The sequence below is a fragment of the Candida dubliniensis genome, chromosome 2 (assembly GCF_000026945.1).
Source record: "Candida dubliniensis CD36 chromosome 2, complete sequence".
Taxonomy (NCBI): domain Eukaryota; kingdom Fungi; phylum Ascomycota; class Pichiomycetes; order Serinales; family Debaryomycetaceae; genus Candida; species Candida dubliniensis.
In genome coordinates, this window is record NC_012861.1 from 207,733 (window position 1) to 230,671 (window position 22,939).

A 22,939-nucleotide genomic window follows, 5' to 3' on the forward strand; every position below is an offset into this window, starting at 1 on the left:
TGGCATGTCGGGGTTTCAAACATGATTTTTTTTTTTTTTGCGGTTATTAATTATTTGTGCAGTTCACACTCACATACGAAAAAAAAAGCAATTTTGAGTCATTTTTATTTTTCATCGGAAAAACTAGGATAGAAATAAAAAATTACTATTGGCTTAATAGATATACATTTTCTAAAGCAACGTTACAAAATTCTCTCCCAGTTTTATTACTTCAACAAGCCAGAAAAAAAAAACCAAACCATTTACTATTATTTCATAATAGTAATACGAATGCCACCACTGGAGATGTCTAACTGTCACCATGTCAGACAGAGTCAAAGCAAAGCGTGTGACACTCAAAAAAAAATGCAACTGATGATGATGATGATTCAAACTGTAATGAAACGTGGGGTATAATAATTATTCACTCACTCACTTTTTTTCTGCTGTCTCTGTTTGTTTCGGAGGTAAAACTCCGAGAATGGGCATGAAACTACACGACAATAGGAAGTTAAAAACTCTAAATGGCCTCCTATCATTTCTCCACATTTATTCACTAATAGTTAAATCATATTGACAAGTCTATACACTCTGAAAAAGTGGAGGAACGATGTATGTATTAGATACTAAAAATTTAACTTATCCTCAATCTTTCGGCGTTCTCCGTTTTTTTTTTTTTTTTTTCAAATCACTTTCTTCTAGATTTCCATCAATTATCGAACGATTTATTTAACGAACTTTGAAATAACTTCCAGAATTGTATAATTAAGAAAAAAAAATAGCAAAGCTGAACGCGTTACGTAATAAGTTGCATGAACTGTTTATTGTATTCGTTTATAACAGACCGGATATTTTCAAATGTCGCGTGGTTTTTTATCATTCTATTTTTCATGAGGGGAGAGGTTATCGTCGTCTTCATGTACATACATACACTAATATGCAACATTATTTATCTCTAATAGTCCCGATAAAAGGAGAAAAACAATTGTTCGTATAATCAATTTATTGCCAGTTCCTGGAAAGAAATCAACTATGGGTTGGTAACTCTTGACAGTTATTACGACATCAACATCATAAACGAAGAAAAACACTGACTCTTATCTTTCTAAGTAAAACTATTGTGGTTTATCGTTTTATGAAAAACACTGAACTAAAAGGTCCATAAGCCCCCTCAAAAAAATAATCTCAGGGTGTTCAGATCTTCTCAATTAAAAGTATTAACGTCACTACTAAAAAGAGAAATCAATAATATTCACCTTGTGTGTTTTTCTTGATTAAATCATTTTAGATTTCAGTTGATGAAACCTTATGCAAATATGTAAATGTCCTAAATTAAATAAATAAATATACAAAATTTATGCCGAAGAATAGAATAATAAAAAAAATTACTGCCACCACCAATATAGATTTCAATATCAATCCTTAAATCTTAAGTCTTACCATTTAGTTAAACAAACTTCGGGGAATTCAACTTCTTCTTGATTCAAATTACCTCCTCTAAAATTATATTTGCAAGCATATTTTTTAATTGGGAACCACCAATAACCAAGCATACAAATGATATATATCACTAAAACAACACAGAAATAATTCATACCTTCAGCGGTAACTGGATAATTAGCTGGGAAACTGAAAAATACCAAGGCAAATATACACCATGCCAAAAGGACAAAATTACAGAATACTCCAATTTTCCCCAACCAAAATGGACCATGACGAATTTGACGTTTTCTGGCAAGTAAACAAATTGTTGGAATCAGATAAGCAAGAAGAAGGAAGGAAACACATGCCAAAGCGGTAGCTTGAAGAGCAGCATCAGAAAATACCAATACTGAAACAATGGATACAATCACAGTTGAAAATAAATGAGCATAAAAGGGTCCACCAGTTTTAGGATCAATAATTGATAAATATTTAGAAAATGGCATACCATTATCACGCAGGAATGAGAAAAGAAGTCTCAGTTGATAAATAATACAAGATAAAGTACAACCAGTGGCAACTAAAGTAATTAATGAACCCAAACAAATTGCTCCAACTTTTGTTGAACCTAAAGCTTGATAAAAAATATCCAACATGGGGAATCCGGTAGCAGAATTCATAATTTCTTCTAAATTTCTAATACAGAAAAACATGGCAATAGAAAAAGTAAATGAAGTAACAAATCCAATCCCCACCGTTGATAAAACTGCTCTTGGTACATCACGTTCTGGATGAGCAGTTTCTTCACTTAAATGAGTAACACTATCTAAACAAGAAAATGCCCAAGCAGGATTAACTAATCCAACAATAAAAGCAATCCCTTTGGAAGGCCAACCAGTATTATTTACTGCAGTAACGAAAACAAATTTTGCATCTTGATAATGACCTCTAGCACATACTAAAACTGTAATAAGAATAATACAATAAGAAGTTAAAGAAATCCCGAAAACACTATCACCAATCATTGGTAAAAATCGATGCCAAATATTGAAAAAAAATAAAATCCAATTAAGAATATTATAAATAATAAATGCTTCCCATTTTTGATTAACATGATTTGGATGTGTCATATTCCAAAATCCCAAGATTTGATAAGCAACAGCAAGATTCATTGATGCAGTAGTGAAAATTGCTCCACCCCATGATATAGAACCAGTTACATAAGCCAAAAATGATGAATATTTTTTCGGAGCCAATACTCTAGCCCAAACATATTGACCTCCAGCTGATGGCATGGCCAGAGCCATTTCTCCAAGAGTAACAGCAATACAAACTGATACACTAGCAACAATTAAAATCCCATAAACAACAAGTAATGGACCAAGTGAAGATATAGACAATATAAGTGTTGACAGAATACCCAACTATAAAAAACACCAGAAGTTAGTAAACAATTCATTTCATTTTATTTCATTTCGTTTCTTCCTCATTTTATTGTTTTCACTTATTATTAACATACCCATGAATTTGTAAGACCAAACCCAATAGTAACAATTTGCAATGTCGAGAAATTTCTTGACATTTTGGTACCTTCTTCATCTTTAGATGTCACTGATTTATTATCATCATTGAATTCAGTCAATTTTTTTTCTTGGTCTGAGTCTCCAGTGGTACCACCAGCAAATGATGATAATTGTGGACTAACAGAGTTCAGATGTTTTAGATCTGACTGAGACATTGTAAGATAAAGGAAAGAGAGTGTGGTGGTAATCAAACTAAAGGAAAGGAAAGAAGAAAGTGAAAAAAGTGAAAAAAAAAAAATAACTTTAAAGAGATCTAGATTAGATTAAATATTATGAAAAAGGTTATTTGAAAAAGAAATAATTATTCGCGCAAAATCAACAAACAATAAAGAAAAAAAAAAAAAATTTTTTGGGGAGGGAGGAGAGACGGCGGTCGTGTCATTTCGGCGGATTTGTGGCTAAAACTATTTGTGCCAAACTTCTAGTGGTGGTGGTGGTGGTGTATTTCATGCGGCATCGGCCGAAAGTTTCTTTAAAAAAGAAAAAAAAAAAGAAATAATAAATATCTCAATGCCAAATTATTATTACGTGGGGCCCAAAAATTAGTTTATGTTTGTTAAAATTAAACTAGAACAACAACAATTGATTGGTTATTGATTATAAACTAAATGTTGTAAATATTATTTCACTTTTTAAAATAACGGCAAACTAGAAATTGACTGTTTTCTCGTAATTTGATTACTTTATTGTTGGGATTGTGAGGTATTATATAAGATAACAGGGCCAAATAATTTATCATAACGATCCTTTATTAAATAATTTCTAGTACATAGAATTATTTCAAAGAGGACAACTCCAAACTAACTAGATTATCCAGCAAACAGGTTTTAAACCAGCTACTGTTAGTAATCGTAAATATATCAAGACCATCGATCTACATCCATAGTTGATTTAAAAAGAGGAGACGTTTCTTTGTTCCCATGCCACTTAAAACGCACACGATAACAACTTAATTTATAATAGATTTGCATGTGATATTTTTTCAGTTTGTTGTTATCCACTCTCATCAAATTAGAACAACCAATAGTGTTTGTTGGGTTTACAATAATTATTATGCTAACATCTTTATCGTCTAATACAAGAAATATCACACAAATGGGCAATTGATAATAATTATATTCCCTATCATTGATGAGGTAGGAAATGTCTTAAAATTGACCCAATGATTAATTCTTAGGGTTAGACTTTCTCTAATGAAAAAGGTGCCACACACAACCGTTGACTCGCTTGTATATTCTGCCATTCGAGCATTGACATAATCCAGTATGTATATCACGTGACAACACCAAGTCGTCATCATTAATAGAGAAAAGTTTTACAATCATTCTTACTATGTTTACTTCAAAAAAAAATATCTGCACCCTCTGACACCTCTCTTTCATCTCATTGATAAAATAATAATCCAGACAAGTTCTTAAAGATGCAAGTTTTGCTTTTTCCATTCACGTATCGCCTTGTTACTGATTGCAACGAGACATTACCATTTAACTATTACAACTTTGTACGGAAGAATCAAGAACTGAAACTTTAAAAGTGTACCAAGTTCATATAATCAAAACAATGTAATGTCCACCAATAAAATGCACTGTCAAGTGATGGATACTTAGACAAAGTAAAGAAAGGAAAAAGGAATAAAAAAGTGTTTAGAAATCTGAAAATTTTTTCTTACTCTTTAAATACGAAAAGAAAATCTTCTCAATGAGAAAAACACACCAGAAGCAATGGTCGTGTGTGTTGTGATATTTTCTATTTGTTTTTTTTTTTTTTTCTTCTTCTTTCCATGTTGAAGCAATTTTTGAAATTGGAGATTTAACATTATATCCAAACCACCAGATCATCTCATTACAAAGAAAAAGCAACAATGTTTGGAAATAAAACAGCTACTTCTGGAACTGGGTTTTCTTTTGGTCAGACAAACCAGGCCTCACAACAGCAACAGCAACAACAACAACAACAACAACAACAACAACAACAACAACAACAACAACAGCCAGCTGCAACCATTGGATCAACAACACAATCAGTAATCAACCCTCCAAATGGTCCTACTACTGGAACCACAACAAACTTTTCTCTTCCTGTTTCAGTAAATACTTCAAATAGCTCTAAATTATTGAAAGAATTATTGGAATCAGCCAACAATTTACCGAAAACGAATGACAACATTCAATTGGGTTCTATTCACCTCACTTTGAATGAATTGGAAAGAAAATCACAACAATTAAGAAAACAATCAGAAAAGGACACCAATTTTACCAAAGCTCATTATTTGTTAGCCGGTAGTGGAATTAGTGCTGATGATATTGAAGATGAATTAAATGCAATCCATATACCTAAAACCGGTGGAAGAATGCCAAGTCATCGAGCCATTGTTGGTGCAGAAAACATTGAAAATTATTTAAGTGCAAAGAAAGACGAAAACATTTTAAATACCATTGAACAATCATTATCATTAGCTTCAAAAGATTTCGACAATTATATTGATGCCAATATATCTATTGATTGGAAAGTTAGAAGAGATGAATTGAGAAAAGCCATTGGATTGAAAACAAATACTAAATTTAATGAAGAAACTTTGAAAAATTCCATAATTTGGAAATCAAATTCTACTGCTTCAAATATATTAACTCCATTGAATGTTACTTCTTCTTCTTCTTCTTCAGTTAAACAAATATCTAGAGAAAAATTTGAAAACCAAGCAAAAATTATCTATTCATTAAATGAAGCACGTTTACAAAATAAAAGTTTCCCCTTGTGTTTGAATTTCAATGAAGTCAATAAACTTCAAAATGATATTAAAGCTAAACAAATTGCTGAAATTTGGAAAATTTTGATTACTTTAACTGAAGAGAAAACCGCTAAAACTTCACAAGAACAGAAATTTTTCAACACTACCAAAAATGATCTAAATGCAATAATTGTCTCCAACAGCATAAACTATTTGCAACAAGAATTTTTCAATTATGTTGATGAATTATATCTCAAAGATGGAGATAAACCAGAGAAATTTTCACCACCATCAAATATTAATAAAGTATCGTATTTTATCCATCAAATTGTATTGAAGAATGACCCTGATTTGATCAATAAAACTTTGTTGGTGAATGGAACCCCAATTTGGGCATTAATATTTTATCTTATACGTGCTGGATTATATTTGGAAGCTGATGAATTGGTTCAACGTAATCGTGAATCGTTCAATAAATTTGACAAGAATTTCCCTGTTTATGTAAAGAGTTATGTGGAAACCACTAATCATACTTTACCTTCAGATTTGAAAGAAAGATTACACAAAGAATTCAATCAACAATTTCAATTTATTATTAATGATGTTGATAACAATGTAAATTATGATCCTTATAAATATTCTGTTTATAAGATTATTGGCAAATGTGATTTAAGTAACAAGTCATTACCACGATTAGTGAATTTAAGTATTGAAGATTGGACATGGTTTCATTTATCAATTATTAACGCCAATCAACCAGGGTCTGAATCTAATTTAATTTTTGAAAATTATACTTTACCAGATTTACAAAATAAAATTATTCAATTAGGTCCCAAAAATTTCATGTCATCTCCAAATAATCCATTATATCTTAAGACGTTAGTTTTGACAGGACTTTACGAAATGGCAGTACAATACTCTTATGAGTATGTAAACGAGTCTGATGCAGTTCATTTGGCTATAGGTTTAGCATATTATGGATTATTGAAATGTTCTAGTTTTAACAAAGACAATATATTAACTGTGAACAATAATGAATATGAAATCAATTATGGAAGATTAATTGGGGCTTATACAACGACATTCAAAATAAGTGATCCAAAAGTTGCTTGTGAATACCTTATTATGATTGCTTTAGCCAATGGAGGTGAATCTAAAAGTGCTCTCCTTGTTTGTCATGAAGCCTTACGTGAGTTAATATTAATTTCTCGAGAATTTGGTGTGTTACTTGGAGAATTAAATCAAACTAATGGTACAAAAATACCAGGGATTTTGGAAAGACAAAGGAAATTGATTAAATTGGAAAGTTTAGATCAATTTTATCAACAAATTATTGAAGTTGCAGCTAATAAATGTGAAGAAGAAGGTAGAGTATTTGATGCGTTATTATTATATCAATTATGTTGTGATTATGATACAGTTGTTTCTTTGATAAACAAATTATTAGCTGAAATATTAGCAACTACTGATTTAAACAAACCTATTATTAAATCTGGTAATTATGAAGTTATATCTACTGGATATATTACTAAAGAAGTTGATGATACTATTGACAATAATATTATTCTATTAGCACAACATATTATGAAAGTTTTCAATAACAATAGTCATATACTTGGAAAATTATCCTCAAAAGTTAAGCAAACTTCAGATTTACTACTTCCAATAATTGGAATTAGAGATTTATTTATTAACAAAAATTGGCGTCAAGTTATCAATGATATTAATCAATTAGGACTTATTCCAGCAGGTGTTAATGATGATCTTATTAAAATTAGAACCATGAGTGAATCAATACAAAATAATGATTTAGATGATAATTTGATTAAAGTTATTCCATCATTATTAATTATGGTAATGACGAGTATTTCTCATGTAAATTATGATATTTTAACTAAAAAATATCAATCTTATGGTAATGAAAAAGAAGAATTGGTGCATTGGAAGAAAATTGCTAAAAATTGTATGATTTATGCTGGTATGGTTCAATATAAAATGCCTAGAGAAACTTATAGTCTTTTGATTAATTTAGAATCACTGTTATAATTTGATATATCTGGGGGTGTGGTGGTGGAGGAGGACCAAAAGAAAAAAAAAAAAAAGAAGTTTACAAACAAGCCTGTTTCGTTTTTAGCATATATAGAAATTCAAATAGATCTTCAAACAAACAACAATATTTTATATACTTTCTTTCTTTAGTAATGCCACCTAAAAAGAAGGCTTCAAAAATAGAATATACTTTCCCTCAATCTTTCCATGATTTACCTAAATCACTTTCTAAAAATTATTATCAACCAGAACCAGAATCTATAATCAATGATCAAATCATTGTCATAAGGAATTTTTTCACCAAAGATTTATGTAATGAATTAATCAAATCATTTGAAACCCAACTTGATATGGAAACAACTCCTTTAATAAAAAGTAAAGAATATGCAGCGAGATTTAATGATAGACTGTCAATGAACGATTTATTATCTGCCGATATACTATGGCAATATTTACAGAAAATTTTACTCGACAACCTTTATGATGATGAAGATATTAATGAAATTAATCGTATTTTCCAAAATGCAGTAGGGTTAAATCCACAACTACGAGTCTATAGATATACACGAGGTCATCATTTTGGTAAACATTATGATGATTCAGTAATATGTCCTATCCCACCACAGGGAACCAAGAATGGTCATACCAAATGGACATTATTGATTTATTTAACTGGAGATGAAGAATTTAAAGGTGGTGGTACAATTTTTTATCCAGAGATTAGAAATACTAAACCATTAAACATTCATCCAAGCAAAGGGATGGCTCTTTTACATAAGCATGGTAATGACTGTTTAAAACATGAGGCAGAGATTGTCGAAAATGGGGCAAAATGGGTTTTACGTAGTGATGTTGTATTTCCTATCTAATTATATTGAAAAAATCAGTGGTTGACTCCATAATGTATGCGTTGTTGTTGGTGGTGGTGGATATTCTTTCTTTCACCCATTGACTTAGTTTATTTTGTATTCTGGGGAATGAAAATCGTCTGTCTACTAAATAAATAATAGAATAATCATTAACATGTCTTATACTTCGACCAATACTTTGATTAACTGCTCTCATACAAAGATTTTCATAATAATTCTTTGATTTTTCTCTAGCATCGTTAGCCGTGCCACCATTTTTCAACACGGAAGTTTCAATAAACTTTCTTTTAGTTACCATTTCTCCAGAATATGCATTGGGATATGGTAACCCCACCATGATCACTGCTCTTGCTAAATCGTCTGAAAAATTTATCCCTTCAGACATCTTACCACCAACTACAGAAAACAACATTGCTCCCTTACGTTCAGTTTGAATTATGTAACCATACTGACTTAATACTTTTTCTACATTTGATGGATCTGTAGGTTCTCTAAATATCGTTTTATTTGATTCAATAGATGATAAAATCCCAGTATTTTTCCAAAATTGTAAAACTTGATCCAAATATTTATAACTAGGGAAAAATATAACAACTCCATAGGGAACTCGTTTAGTAATTTCAATGAGAAATTCACCCAATGAAGTCAATTGCTTTGGATCATTTCTTTTTTGAAACAGAAATTCAAAATTTGTATCATTCCATTGACTAACTGGGAACACTTCAAGGTTTTCCTTGGGGATTACATGTCCACAAGCAAAAGTGTTGATTTTATTTGTAGGTACAGTGGGGAATAAATAGTCCATATAATCTGCCATTGGCTCCATTGTCCCACCACATAATAAAACACATTTTGCTTGATCAACAATTTCTTTGAATATAGCACTAGGATCTAATAACATATAATTTAATGAAATTGATCCATTTTCATTATCCCAGAAAAATTTCCCTTCTTTAGATAAATTTGTTAAAGTTTTTAAAAACTTTATAATGGTAAATAAAAGTGGATTAGAACTACTTTTTTTCATCCCAGTTTCTAATTCAATTTTTTCAATATAAGATTCGATTTTATAAGCAATTTTAGATTTGGTTAAAAATTCATCTAATTTATGAATATTAACTAAATCACCAGTAGAATCTTTGAATATATCTTGTATTTGTATTTCATCACCAGATTTAACTGACCCTTGATTATTATTTAAAAATTTGAGTAGAATTTGACAAATTTTGATCAATTTCATTAAATTGATTCTATTCCCACTATTTAATCTTTTAAGAAATTTGTTTAAATATACTTTTAATGATTTTATTACTTTATTCAATTGGTCCAGGGTAACTTTTATAGAATACATTGAAGTTATTACATCAATAATATTATGGGCCTCATCGATTATAATTATTGAATCCTTTATATCCAAATTCAATATCTTTCTCGTTGTATCTTGAAATATCATTTGGTATGGCAATGATATAATTTCTGTCATATCTATCCCTTTCCGTACTGAATAATAAGGACAAATATTTAGTTCAGTACCTAGTTGGTTCAAATCCTCTATATCTCTAATTTTAGCCAAACTTAAATCAGCAAATTCTTTGGTAGCATTAGACATCATATAATTCTTTGGTAAGTATTGACATCCATTAGTTTCACGTTGTAAATCAATACATGCATCATTAACACTCTGATCGTTGCCCTTTGCTCTAACTTTATCATTGATACAAAGCTGTTTTCTCGATCCTAATGGGATATATTTCGTACGTTCTTCTAGATCTTCAAATGATGCTTGGAAATTTGTTAATCTCAATTGACTCGAGAACTGATTCAATTGTGAATGGGTACGTGAAGAGAAAAATATCTTTATTGGGCATTCATTAATATAAGATACTTCTTCTTTATTTTCAACTTTTTTCAAAAGTCGATTTATCTCTTTGGTGATAGCTAGATTTTGATCTTCAGTTTTACCAATTTCTGAATCACTATAATAATCCATTGGCAAAAAAGATTCTTCTGCCAGATCCAATGCTGCTGCTTTGCGTCTTTTATGTACTGCTTCTTTTAGTTCTTCTTCCTTTCGTTTATTCTGGGTATGTTCCTTTTCCATTTTGTCCAAATAATGTTCATATTCAATTAATTTGTTTTTCGATCGGTTCACAATTGAGCTTCGATAGGCTTGTTTGACCCATTCAGGTTCATCATCTTCGCTATCACTCTCACTATCACCCTCATTTCCATTTTCAACTTTAGGGCCTGTCTCTAGAAATGTGTTATTTCGTTTAAAATTTCGTAACCACGTCATTGATGAACATATTATAGACAAGGTTTTACCTGTTCCAGTGGGACTCTCAAATAATCCTATTTTATAGCCATTCTCAATAGTATCATATATGGCATCCATCAACTGGATTTGAATATCATATGGAGTATATGGATGGTTATAGTTTCTTGAACATGATTCAGACACCATTAGTGGTTAGTGAATTGATATTTAGTCATCTCAAATGTTAAGTAAAACTGGAGAGGAAAAAAAAAATATGTGTGAACTCGTACCCTTTTTCTCATCACGATAAATATCAGCTGGGCATAACCTCAAATGTTTTCTTTTTGCCACTACTTTCTTTTTTATCCATCTTTTTTCATCATAATTCAATTAAACAATCGCTTCTACTATGACTATAGATGTACTAGTAATTATCTCAATAGACGATTAAGTTAGTGATCTAGGTGGGTTTGGTAGTCAATTACAAGTAATGACGAAAATGAGTACCGATCCAGCAACCAGTGACACCGAAAGTGACGATCAGGAGCTTTTCAATCCTGGTCCACAAAATGACGAAAGCTACTCTTCCAGTGAGGAAAGTGAAAGAAAACTTGAGCCGCTCCTTTCGGTGGCATCTCGACTGCTCAATTCATCACCTCCAGCAAGTCCCAATATGCTGAATACATCAGAAGAAATTTCAGAAAACATTGAAGAAGTTGAAAAATTCAAGAGTGATATCTTGCAGATATTTGAGATGTTCGATATTATTCGAAGACGTGAACTATACAATGATCCAGACTACAAAGAATATTTCGAGAGCCTTAATTCATTTGACAAAATTCTGAAAAATTTCGTTTTTGGCATGAAAGATACATTACATACTAGCCAGTCAGAAGACAGTGAAGAGTAAATGAATAAATAGCTCTTATCATTATACATAGTTTTTTTTTTTTTTTTTTTTGAACATAAATTATCAAGACTAGAGTAGAAAACGAAAGCAATAGGACCAGTCTGCATTCTTTAGAACGAAGAAATAGTATCATCTTCGACCTAAACCCGGTTTTATACATACTATGCTGACCGAATAATGATTATTTATTGAGGTTTCTTCTTGAACTAATAGCTGAAGAAAATTTACATACACTTATTAAGGTAAAACAATTCTGAAATAAAGACGCGTTGACATCTCTTGAACAGTTCCTGTTTTTGTTTAAGCAGAAAAAAAAAAACCACAACCACAACCATAAAGAAAAACAAAACATCAATACATATACATCATTCAATTTGGCCAACAATGTCATTGATCAATCCCATTAAAGTGAAACGTGTTAATTTGGCCCAATGTCAAAATAATCCAATTGAATGGTCTGATAACTTACAATTATCTTTAAATCTGTACACTGATTTAACTGTATTGGATCCTAAATTACCAGACTATCATCTGATAGTCACTAATAGAGATGATAAAACTGTATTGGAAGCCAAAGAATTTTTTTCAGAAACAATTCTTTTACATAGTGAATCGATTAATATGCTACCGTTGGGGAGATTTAATAGAGTCATTATTACTGATTCCAATGAAGGATTGAATCTTATTGCTTCTGAACCAAACATAGTTTTGCAACAATGGACTCCTAATTGTGAAACTTCTCGGGATAATTTACTTGGAGTTTTATTCAATTCAGGTGAATTACTAATATTGGGTAGGAAAAATGTCCAACTTCTGAGTTATGTTGTTAGGATTAATGTTTTCAATATTTTGGCTGAAAAATACAATGTTCAATGTGATTCTGAAAATATGTTTGTTACTACACAAGAGTTTAGAAAGTTGAAAATAAAATATTTTGCATTTAGTAAATACCAAGGAACTTTAGCTTTGACTATTGTTGATCATAATAATTCATTATTATTATTCACCATTGATGAAAAGACATTTGCAACAACATTATTATTTGAGAAGCATATAGACGTTAATGTGTTGAAAATACTATGGTCTATTGGTTATGAACATCTTATTGTCATTGGATTAGATAATTCAATAACATCATATTTAATTAAAGACAATTTTGAGAAGCTGGGGATGATACATCCAGCAACACGATTCAAAAATCATTACAACAAATTTGTCATATCCGATGACAAATGTTATCTAATAAGTGCATTCACTGGGAAAATTGTTGTGTCAGAAATAGGAGACACCAATTATGAATTCAAGCTTGATACATATGCAGCCTGTAATTCAATTGTGTCAGGAATAACAAATGGTGTTTTGACTTTGATTTTATCTTTTGATACTGGTAAGTTCAAAACAATAAAATTTGACATTGCTTCCAAAGACTTTAGTCAGGTGCCATTGGACAAATCTCTTGTTGCATTTATCAATAAGTTACTTTATTCATATCAATTCCAAAGTGATAATGAGCCATCTAAGGGGACATCGGAACCAATGATGAAATTATTTGGTATTAATTCGTTACCCAATGGAACTTTAGCTATTTTCTATAAAGTTATATCTGCAAATGTTATTGACTATCGATCTATGGCATTTCTGGATATAAACATACGGTTTTTGAAATTGAGTGAACCTATTGGTAACGAATACCAAATCTACAATAGAACTTCAATTGCAAAATTTATAGATAATTGCATTGATGATTTCCATAATTTCCCTACAATTAGTAATGATCTAAGGTTATTGAGAAAAGATCGAGTTAATAAATTTATTGAGAATTTCAAAGATTTCAAACAACAATATTTGGTTAATAATTATAGTTTTGGTAGTTCTGATTTACACCCATTGTCAGATTTCGAAACAACACTCAAGAAAAGTTTTGTTGAAAACTCTGATGTGATCCAAGCACAATATTGTTATATTTTAGCTACTTTCATTGAAACTGGATTGAAACCTGTCTCATCCGAGAAACTCATTGAAGTAGATGTCATACTAAAAGAAATCCAAGATTATAAAAAATCAATTGAAAATTCAATTATCATATATTTAAGAAAATTGATTTTGGGATTTTATAATGACAAAACTGTTACCGATGAATACGGTAAATTTTCATTAATCACTATGTTGAAACAACTTCGCAAATTAAATGACATTACCGAATTTAATATATCTGAATCAGCAGAGGTGACTATTAAAACAAAGTACTATTCAGAAACATTTCAAGTGAGTGTTAATGATATTGATGATGATGATGATGATTCTAGTAACCGTCATATCGTATCTACCCTGGGTCATGGGTGGACACAATGTCAACTAACCAATATTCCCTTATTACAAATGAATAACAAGACAGATGAAAGAGCACAGTTTCGATATGTTATTAGGAATGACGAATTTGGTGAATTAGTTAACACATTGTTGGATACAATAGATTTTTGTTACATTACGGGGAATAAGATTTATCCATTGAAATGATTGATAGGATATTAATTGATTACTAGATGGTTAACAGTTTATAAAAAAAGCAATACTGTATCTTACTTTTGGTGCCTGTTTATTTTGTTGAATAACCGTGAAATGACGCGGAATGGAGAAGATGGTTATTATCACAAGTTAAATTAGAGATAATAGAAGTGGTTGCTATTATTGCTTATAATTACAACTAGAATATATAGAACTGCCCTTACAACAGCTTTCATTTCTGATCATTCCAGTTAACACCTACTCAAAGCCTCAACGATCTCTCCAAACACACCAAATCTCAAACTCAGTAATCTCAAACTTGCTACTAATATCATCTCATCTCGGTAATGTGTTAATTGGCAAGCGTCAACCTTCATGATATAACCTATCGGGCCTTCAAGTCCGAACATTTTTCCCCTCATTGTAGGGCAAATTTACCACAGAAGTCAATATGCAGAGTCAACCTTTACTTTTTCTTGACTTCGCATTTGGGTATTACAAAAGAAGTCAAAAAAAAAAAGTATGGGGGTTACAAACCCTCATCATCCTTTTTGACTACTTTCTGTGGTTTTTTTTTTTTTTTCTTTCTTAGATTCTTGTTTATCTATTGTTTGCCTTACAAATTATAAACGCCACCATTCCTTGCGGCAGTTTTTTTATTATGTGGATTAGTTTGATGCCATTCTTGTTCCTGTTCGATGTGAGATGTGTTTAAGGAAAACACAAAATGAGGGATATATTTCAAGTGCTTCCTTTTTTTTTTGTTTTGTTTTGTTTTGTTTGGTTATCTTATTAATAATTTCCATCTTCAAACCATGCCATTGTGTGTGAGCAAATATATATATATATAGAGAGAGAGAGAATAGTTGAAGAAGTTAAAAAAAGTATTCAATTAATTTAATTTAATTAATTGGATATTTCAATACAGTTTTTTAAGTTGTCCCTTTTTTTTTTGTTTTGGACTTCAACATGTCAACTTCAATGGATTTGCAGCCATACACAAAATTATCTCAACCATATATTAAAACTTCATTAACTGAAGTAACAAATTTATTACCTACAAAACCACCATGTCGTATATTTTTTAAAAATGAATTAGAACAACCATCAGGGAGTTTTAAATTAAGAGGAATTGGTCATTTAGTCCATAAATCAATTGAAAATGCCATTAAATCCCATCTGAATAAAATTATTCATGTATTTGCTTCAAGTGGTGGTAATGCTGGTTTAGCAGCAGCTTATCTGGCTCAATTTTATAAAGTTAAATGTACTGTTGTATTACCAATAATTTCAAAACCAATAGTACAAGAAAAATTGAAATCTTATGGTGCGAAAATTATTTTATTTGGAAATACTATTAATGAAGCTGATCAACATTTAAAAAATTTAATGAATTTGATTGATTTAAATTCAATTTATCCAGTTTATTGTCATCCTTTTAATAATCCATTGATATGGAATGGTCATTCTTCATTAGTTGATGAAGTGATTCAACAATTGGGTTTTAAAGATAAAAATTTTTTAAAAGGAATGGTTTGTTCTTTTGGAGGTGGTGGATTATATAATGGTATATATCAAGGTATGGTTAATAATCAAATTAATGGAGATATTTTACTTATTGAAACACTTCAGGCACCAACATTAACTCAATCATTAGAAGCTGATCAAGTCATTACTTTGAAATCTGTCAATTCACTTGCAACTTCATTGGCTTGTTCTTATACTACTGAACAATCATTGAAATACTATAAAGATCAAAATTTGGTTAAATCTCAAGTGGAACTTATTGATGATATAGATTCATTAAGAGCTTGTGTTGCTTTTGAAAAATGTTTTGGTAAAGTTGTTGAACCAGCTTGTGGAGCAGCAATGGCAGTTGTATATAACAAAATTGATTTGTTGTACAAAAATTTTAAACATTTGCAACCAGATGATATTGTTGTTATTGTTGTATGTGGTGGTTCATGTACCACAGGTTCTGATCTTAAAGGGTTTGAGAAAATGATACAGAAATCAGAAATTAAATTATAGAGTATATATATATATATATATATATATGAGTTTTGTTTGTCGTTTTTCAAATATAGGTTAGTAAGTGTTTTTTTATGTTGGTGATGATGGATCAAAAAAAAATCAAAAAAAAAAAAATAATGAAGGGTGCGAGATTCGAACTCGCGCGGTCAACTGACCAACAGATTACTCTGGTAAAGAAGGATTTGAACCTTCACCTTAAGTCTGTCACCTTAGACCAACTCGGTCAACCCTCCCAATTTGATGTCAAAAAAATCATGCCACTTTTATAGATTAAACCTATTATGATTCATTATCATATTCATCTGAGATTGTGCTTATTCTAGGTCAAAATAATCATCTAAATCTATAAATACCTTATTTGTAGTCATTTTACTAGTTTCGTGATAGCTTGGTTGGTTGGTTGGTTAGTTAGTAAGATGGTTAGTAAGATGGTTTAATAATCCATATTTTTTTAAAATAAATTTGTTGTAAAAATGACACCAAAAAAAGGACGGAACGCTTTAAAAAAAAAAAAAATAAGAGAAACAAAAACTTATCTATTAGAATAACCCCTATAAACAAAACAAATCATGAAATTTGTAAAAATTCAATATGCTTTTCAATTGCTGTACAAACGTCGGTTCTAGTCTTAGTTCCAACAACAGGTATACCAGTAAGATCAATTAATGGTTCTTCACAAAAACACCAATGAATATTTTTCATAATATTCCATTCAAAATCATACCCACCTAATTCTTTTTTTAATTCATTACCATATAATCGTCTTTTATCACCTTCTAAAGTGATTGGTCCTCTATTTTCATTATAACCATGTAAAAATAAACTTTCAATATAATATTTTGGCCAATTGGCATGTAAAAAAAATAATGATGATGATTGAAATAAATGGAAATCATAATTGGAACAAGTATTATCTTCATCATTATTAGCGTATTTTTCTGGTAATGGTGAATTATAATTGATTTTATTATTTTTAGGAGTTGGAGTTGTTGTCAAATAATAATCTATAATTGGATCATATTGACCCATTCCATAAAATTCATGTTTTTTGGTATCATCATTAATAGGACCAAATTCTCGATTGAATTCAGCTACTTGATAATAAGGTAAATCTAATTTATGAGCAGCAGCAATAAATGTTTCCTTATCACCTTCACCAGCTGCTCCTTGACTAAATAATGGATAAAAATAATCTGGTCCATAATAATTATAATACATGGCTAATATTAATGTTTGAAAATGGATTTTTTTATTTATTAATAATTGTCCAGTTTCAGAACTAGCTTCAGGAATTGATCCTTTACAATCATGATAAGAATAATACATTGAATCAGTATATTTCCCTCTTTCATCTCCATCAATGTAAGAATTTCTTACTTTGAATTTAGGATCAACATCAATATCAGCAATGGTATAATAATGGGGTGAAGTTGAACGTCTCCATAAATCTGGCCATACAACTAGATGTTTAATAGTGAATGGTGCATTAGTAAATAAAACATCAGGGTTTTTAATGGGGATATTATCAGCATCAAGATATAAAATTTTTTCAAATGATGATATTAAAAGAGCAATATTTTTCAATTGGAATCCACTAATTTTATCAACAAATGATTTAGGTAAATAATCGGTCATTAATTTACATTTCCCATTTAAAGTTGGTAAAACTCGATCACAAAATTGAATATCATAATCTTTCTTATAAGGTATGATTACTTCTACAGGTAATCGTGAACCATTTTCTCGAAGTATTTTAATTGATAAAAGTACCAATTGATTATATTTCCCTCCACCCAAATAAACAATCCCATCACCTTTCATAAAATTATTAAACTTATTAAATTTGAATAAATCTTCAGGCCAATCTTTCATCATTATTTCTAGAAATTTCGTATGAGATTTTTTCAATGCTGATACTTCATCATCATTTAATGTCAAATACATTGATAAAAATTCTTTATTTCTAATCAATTCATCCTTGTATTGTTCACGTAAATGTCCACCATACAAAGGTATTTTACCATCACGATGAATTAATCGTTCAATATTATATCGTTTCATATTTTCTGGCAGTATTTTATTTCGTAATTCATAATATTTCACTATTTTATCACCATTTGGATAATGATTATTATTATTTATTGGATTCAATTCTGGTTTACAATCTTGAATAGTTTTAATCAATTCAACGAAAAATTTTTGGAAACTTTGAATAAAATGATTTTCCATTTTATATTGTTCGACAAATGAATGACTTAATTGTAATTCATTTTGTTGATTAAGAGCTTTAATTAATTTTTTATAATTATATCCATCAATTAAATTCAAATCATAATCAGATTTGGTTTGAAAATTTGAATGCAAAAAATTCCAAAAATGTTCAGTAGTATCAGCATCTTTAGATTTTTCAAGTAAATAATGTTTTTGAACGAAAACTAAATTTGAATCAAAATCATGATGATATCCAACGAGTGAATAAATTTCTCCTTCCTCATCTCTTAATACCGATTCTTTAGATGATAACGCCAATCTTAAATCAGTGAATTTGTTGATAATATGACGTGATGAAGAAAACCATGGAGACAAAGTAGACCGTTGAAAAGCAGCCAATATATTTATTAGTGTTATTAGAAGTAGAGACACAAGTATAAGACGAATAGTCTTTGATGATCCTGGGAAAGAAATCATTTTCAACTCCGTCAGATTAGGGATTTGGTGGTGGTTGTGGTGGTTGTGGTTGTGGTAGTAATAGTAGTAAACCAGTGAATACGTGAATAGGCGATATTATGATTATCACGATGGAAACTTTAATCGATAAAAAGTCAAAAATAGAAGAATTTAGAATCTCTTTATTTTAAGAAGAATCAAATGAAATGTATCTGCAAAACAAGAATAGTAAAAGAAAAAAAAAAAAAAAAGGTCGAGAATTAGAAATAAAATTTCATTCAAATATTCCAATAATGAAAACTTAAGAAGTTTATTTAATCTTCAATCTTCAATCTTGTTAATCGAAATCAACAAAGAAACAATAAAAATTTTTGTCAATGAAGTAAAATGAATTGAAGTGAAGTTTTATATTTAGGTTTTGCAGATATTAATAGTATTGTATTGTATTGTATTGTATTGTGATATATATTGGTACTGAGAAAGGGGGACGAAGAAGCACAAAAAAACAAAAAAAATCTCAACAACAATCAATCAAAAACGTGTAAGAACAACAATACTGCAAACAAAAAAAAAAGAAAAAAGAGAATTTTAGTTTGTAGTTTTTTTTTCTTTTTAATCACTCAGTCATACATTATTAAATAGCCTCCACATCCATAAAGAGCCTTCCAATTGTTTGTTATTCTTTTTTTTTTTAAAAACATTTATTATAAAACCAGATCAGAATCTCTTGTTTGATTGGCACTAATACTACTAAGGGACTTGGTGATGTTGACGACACAAAATTTACACAAATGTCAACGTCCCGAGGCATAAAAAAAAGAACTAAAGATTATAAATTTCAAATCATTGGTAGCTTTGCGTCACTTTGCGCTTACAACTAGCCTTTAATAAAATGGAGGAAATTGACAGATTACAATGAGATAGTATATATTAGTCTCTATAACCAGGTAATTGGTTTACACGGATAAATCTATTTACTATTACCAGAAAATCGTCTATGTCTTGACGACTATTTCCAAGATTTGAGTTGCTTCGATCGTTTCTGCCTGATTCAGCCTTGGTGTTGATATGTTTGTGAATGTAGAAAACTAACAAATATATCGAAATCAAGAGCTTATTATATTAAAGGAATTCATATTTACTTAGGTAACAATCGGTTTATTGTCGGATGGAAAACCATACTACAATCTCGATCAATAAAATTTATCGATCGGTGGTGGTTAAGTCAACTCCATGAAATAGATTTCACCAGACAGCCAATTGCAACTAAGCATCCTCATATTCAATTAAGTACACGAAATCCCGTTTCAAAGCTGATTTTACTTTATATATACTTAAGATCTGTAATATCATAATTACTGTTGACATTAGAAATGAGTGCGCCCCCCCCCATTGAGGGAATAATATTATTTAGCTGGTGACTACGTAATCGCTTATTTAACATATACTGCATACAAGGTATTGATCACGTTTACACACCTTCGCCACCACCACCCACTACCTCCGCTTTGTCAGTAAGAAGGTAGTGTGATTTGTGCCAAAAAAACAAACAAACAACAAACAAGAAAGAGTGTAAAATTTTAGTGAGTGAGATTGCTTATAGTATTATATTATACACACCAAAAATAAAGAAGGAAATGTTAGTAGTTGTGGTAGTAGTAGTGATATAGAATCATCTCTTATCAGTACTATTATTTTATTTTATTTTATTTTATTGATTTCCCTTTGTTCCTTCCCCTTATTTCTATTTGCATATTTGCATATCTGCATTTTCATTTTCTTTTTTTTTAAAAAATTTACTACTGATTTCCCATATTTCCCTCTACAGATAATGTCAACTGATAACTTATTTGAAGATATCGAACAAGATAATAATCCATCCTTTTATGGGAATCCTTCTATATTAAATGATCCATATCGTCCGACTCAACAGCAACAGCAACAACAACAAAAACAAAAACAATATCATGAAAGTGAAAACAAACAATCATATAACAAATCCCCCAAACCGCCACACCAATCAATAAACTCTGTTCCTTCAAATTCCCATCCTCATCAACAACATAAACATAATATCCTGCTTAATAATGGATATCCCAATGAATTAGTTAATAGTACCATTGGACTATCAAACAGAATTCTTGAATTATTAAATGATTCTGAATTGCAAGTGGATATAATAAATTCAGAAAAACTTGTCAACTCATCAGTTATTGTTTACACTATAGAATTATCATCACCAACAACGAAAATAGTGGTGAAAAGACGATATAGTGAATTTAAATCGTTAAGAGACAATTTATTAAAATTATTCCCGACTTTAATTATTCCTCCAATTCCAGAAAAACATTCAATTTTAAGTTATTTATTAAATACAATTAATCATTCCCATGAAATTTCTATAATTGAAATGAGAAAACGGTATTTTAAAATGTTTTTAGATGATTTGATATTCCAACTGGATACTAAATTAAAGAATTGTCCACTTTTGCATAAATTTTTTGATCCAAATTATGAATTATGTTGGTATAATGCATTGAATGAACCACCAGTAAGTCTTATCCCTGATAATTTATTATTAGCTAATCCAATCAATCCAGCTGATCAAAATGGATTATATTCATTATTACCAATTGTAAATGGATTTGATTTCAATTCTCATATTGACAATTTATCTAATTTGAAAAAAATCAATGAAGATTTATATAAATTAAATGATCAAGTGAAATTATATGAATTGAAAGGATTTGAACAAGATTTGAAGTTTTCTATCCCAGAAGAATTAATTCAATTTGAAATTAAATTTCATCAAACTATTAAGATTTTAACCGATTTAAATAAATTAAATTCAAAAACAACGAAAAATTATAAAAGTATGGTTGATACTTTGATTGATTTAGGTGGTAATTTAAATAATTTTTCTTTACAAGTTTATCAACAGAAATCAGGTAGTAATAATGAATTACTGGAAGCAATTGAGAAATTTGGTTCGACAATGGATCAATCATTTCTTAATTTTGAAAGTTTTATTTTGAATCAATTGGTCCCACAATGGCAAGAACCAGTAGATCAATTGATATTATACCTTCAAAATTCTTTAGGATTGATAAAATTCTACAAGTATAAGATTGTTCAATTTAAAATCTTGTATAAACTCAAATTTAACAAGTTTCAACAATTGATAAATTTAACTAATATTGGTGGCGGTTTATCAGTTGCAAGAAAATCAATTGATAATAACAGCAATGGCAATGGCAATAGCAATGGCAATAGCAATGAAGAAGAAGAAGAAGAAGAAAATTTAGATACAGAGAATTTTGATCATTTAAAGGAATTGAACAGTCCAACAATCAATAATGCATTGAAAAACTTATCTGCAAAAAAGATATCTAAAAAATCATCATGGTATGGATTGTTTGGTGGGAACAATCAAACCAAAAAATTTAATTTCCAACTCCCAGTTGAAGAATCAACAACTTCAACATTATCTTCAGGTGATCAACAACTGGAACCACCTCATTCACCACAAAGAGAACAACAATCATCCTCACTGGCTCATCAACTGCATCAAACCTCAATCAGGTTCAAACTTAATCATATAGAAAAAGAATTGAATAAACTCAATCAATTGATAGAATTGTGTAATCTTGATATGCATAAATTGACTCAAGCTTTAGTCACTACTTTTGAAGAATTTTTACTGAAAATAGAAAAGAAATGGTTACAATTAATGATAACTTATATTCAAAATTGTAAAAACATGTTTGAAGCAAATTTAACTAATTGGAAAGAATTTAAAGAATCTTTAGTTAATGAAACTAGAGAAGTGAATTAGATTTATAATTAATATTTCCAGTTTGAATTTGAATTTGGTTTGTTGTCAGCTTTGATTTTGATTTTGATTTTGATTTTGATTTTATCTGATTGCCTTTTTTT

At 29.8% G+C, this 22,939-nt stretch overlaps 9 protein-coding genes and 1 non-coding gene across 10 annotated transcripts; 6 read left to right on the forward strand and 4 right to left on the reverse strand. All coding sequences in view use genetic code 12, as the record gives it.

The window, feature by feature from the left end:
* Nucleotides 1-1,415: 1,415 nt before the first annotated feature.
* Nucleotides 1,416-3,139, reverse strand: CD36_16090 (choline transport protein, putative; the record flags this gene model as incomplete). The annotated part of the gene is made up of 2 exons (XM_002418044.1): nucleotides 1,416-2,825; nucleotides 2,918-3,139. 2 exons carry the CDS (start codon nucleotides 3,137-3,139, stop codon nucleotides 1,416-1,418), a joined length of 1,632 nt encoding a protein of 543 aa, XP_002418089.1.
* Nucleotides 3,140-4,845: 1,706 nt separating this feature from the next.
* Nucleotides 4,846-7,758, forward strand: CD36_16100 (96 kDa nucleoporin-interacting component, putative; the record flags this gene model as incomplete). Its single annotated transcript, XM_002418045.1, has 1 exon — nucleotides 4,846-7,758. One exon carries the CDS (start codon nucleotides 4,846-4,848, stop codon nucleotides 7,756-7,758), a length of 2,913 nt encoding a protein of 970 aa, XP_002418090.1.
* A 155-nt stretch (nucleotides 7,759-7,913) lies between these two features.
* Nucleotides 7,914-8,630, forward strand: CD36_16110 (2-oxoglutarate-dependent dioxygenase, putative; the record flags this gene model as incomplete). Its single annotated transcript, XM_002418046.1, has 1 exon — nucleotides 7,914-8,630. The coding sequence occupies one exon, from the start codon at nucleotides 7,914-7,916 to the stop codon at nucleotides 8,628-8,630; it is 717 nt and encodes a 238-aa protein (XP_002418091.1).
* CD36_16120 (ATP-dependent RNA helicase Chl1, putative) lies at nucleotides 8,623-11,094 on the reverse strand (the record flags this gene model as incomplete). Its single annotated transcript, XM_002418047.1, has 1 exon — nucleotides 8,623-11,094. One exon carries the CDS (start codon nucleotides 11,092-11,094, stop codon nucleotides 8,623-8,625), a length of 2,472 nt encoding a protein of 823 aa, XP_002418092.1.
* A 283-nt stretch (nucleotides 11,095-11,377) lies between these two features.
* Nucleotides 11,378-11,797, forward strand: CD36_16130 (conserved hypothetical protein; the record flags this gene model as incomplete). Its single annotated transcript, XM_002418048.1, has 1 exon — nucleotides 11,378-11,797. One exon carries the CDS (start codon nucleotides 11,378-11,380, stop codon nucleotides 11,795-11,797), a length of 420 nt encoding a protein of 139 aa, XP_002418093.1.
* Nucleotides 11,798-12,181: 384 nt separating this feature from the next.
* Nucleotides 12,182-14,314, forward strand: CD36_16140 (conserved hypothetical protein; the record flags this gene model as incomplete). The annotated part of the gene is made up of 1 exon (XM_002418049.1): nucleotides 12,182-14,314. The coding sequence occupies one exon, from the start codon at nucleotides 12,182-12,184 to the stop codon at nucleotides 14,312-14,314; it is 2,133 nt and encodes a 710-aa protein (XP_002418094.1).
* A 957-nt stretch (nucleotides 14,315-15,271) lies between these two features.
* CD36_16150 (catabolic L-serine/threonine dehydratase [includes: l-serine dehydratase (ec 4.3.1.17) (l-serine deaminase); l-threonine dehydratase (ec 4.3.1.19) (l-threonine deaminase)], putative) lies at nucleotides 15,272-16,333 on the forward strand (the record flags this gene model as incomplete). The annotated part of the gene is made up of 1 exon (XM_002418050.1): nucleotides 15,272-16,333. The coding sequence occupies one exon, from the start codon at nucleotides 15,272-15,274 to the stop codon at nucleotides 16,331-16,333; it is 1,062 nt and encodes a 353-aa protein (XP_002418095.1).
* Nucleotides 16,334-16,453: 120 nt separating this feature from the next.
* On the reverse strand, nucleotides 16,454-16,569 carry CD36_tRNA_0021. Its single transcript has one exon. It is a non-coding gene (tRNA).
* A 334-nt stretch (nucleotides 16,570-16,903) lies between these two features.
* Nucleotides 16,904-19,024, reverse strand: CD36_16160 (alpha-1,2-mannosyltransferase, putative; the record flags this gene model as incomplete). The annotated part of the gene is made up of 1 exon (XM_002418051.1): nucleotides 16,904-19,024. One exon carries the CDS (start codon nucleotides 19,022-19,024, stop codon nucleotides 16,904-16,906), a length of 2,121 nt encoding a protein of 706 aa, XP_002418096.1.
* Nucleotides 19,025-20,834: 1,810 nt separating this feature from the next.
* Nucleotides 20,835-22,838, forward strand: CD36_16170 (sorting nexin-41, putative; the record flags this gene model as incomplete). Its single annotated transcript, XM_002418052.1, has 1 exon — nucleotides 20,835-22,838. The coding sequence occupies one exon, from the start codon at nucleotides 20,835-20,837 to the stop codon at nucleotides 22,836-22,838; it is 2,004 nt and encodes a 667-aa protein (XP_002418097.1).
* Nucleotides 22,839-22,939: the final 101 nt, after the last annotated feature.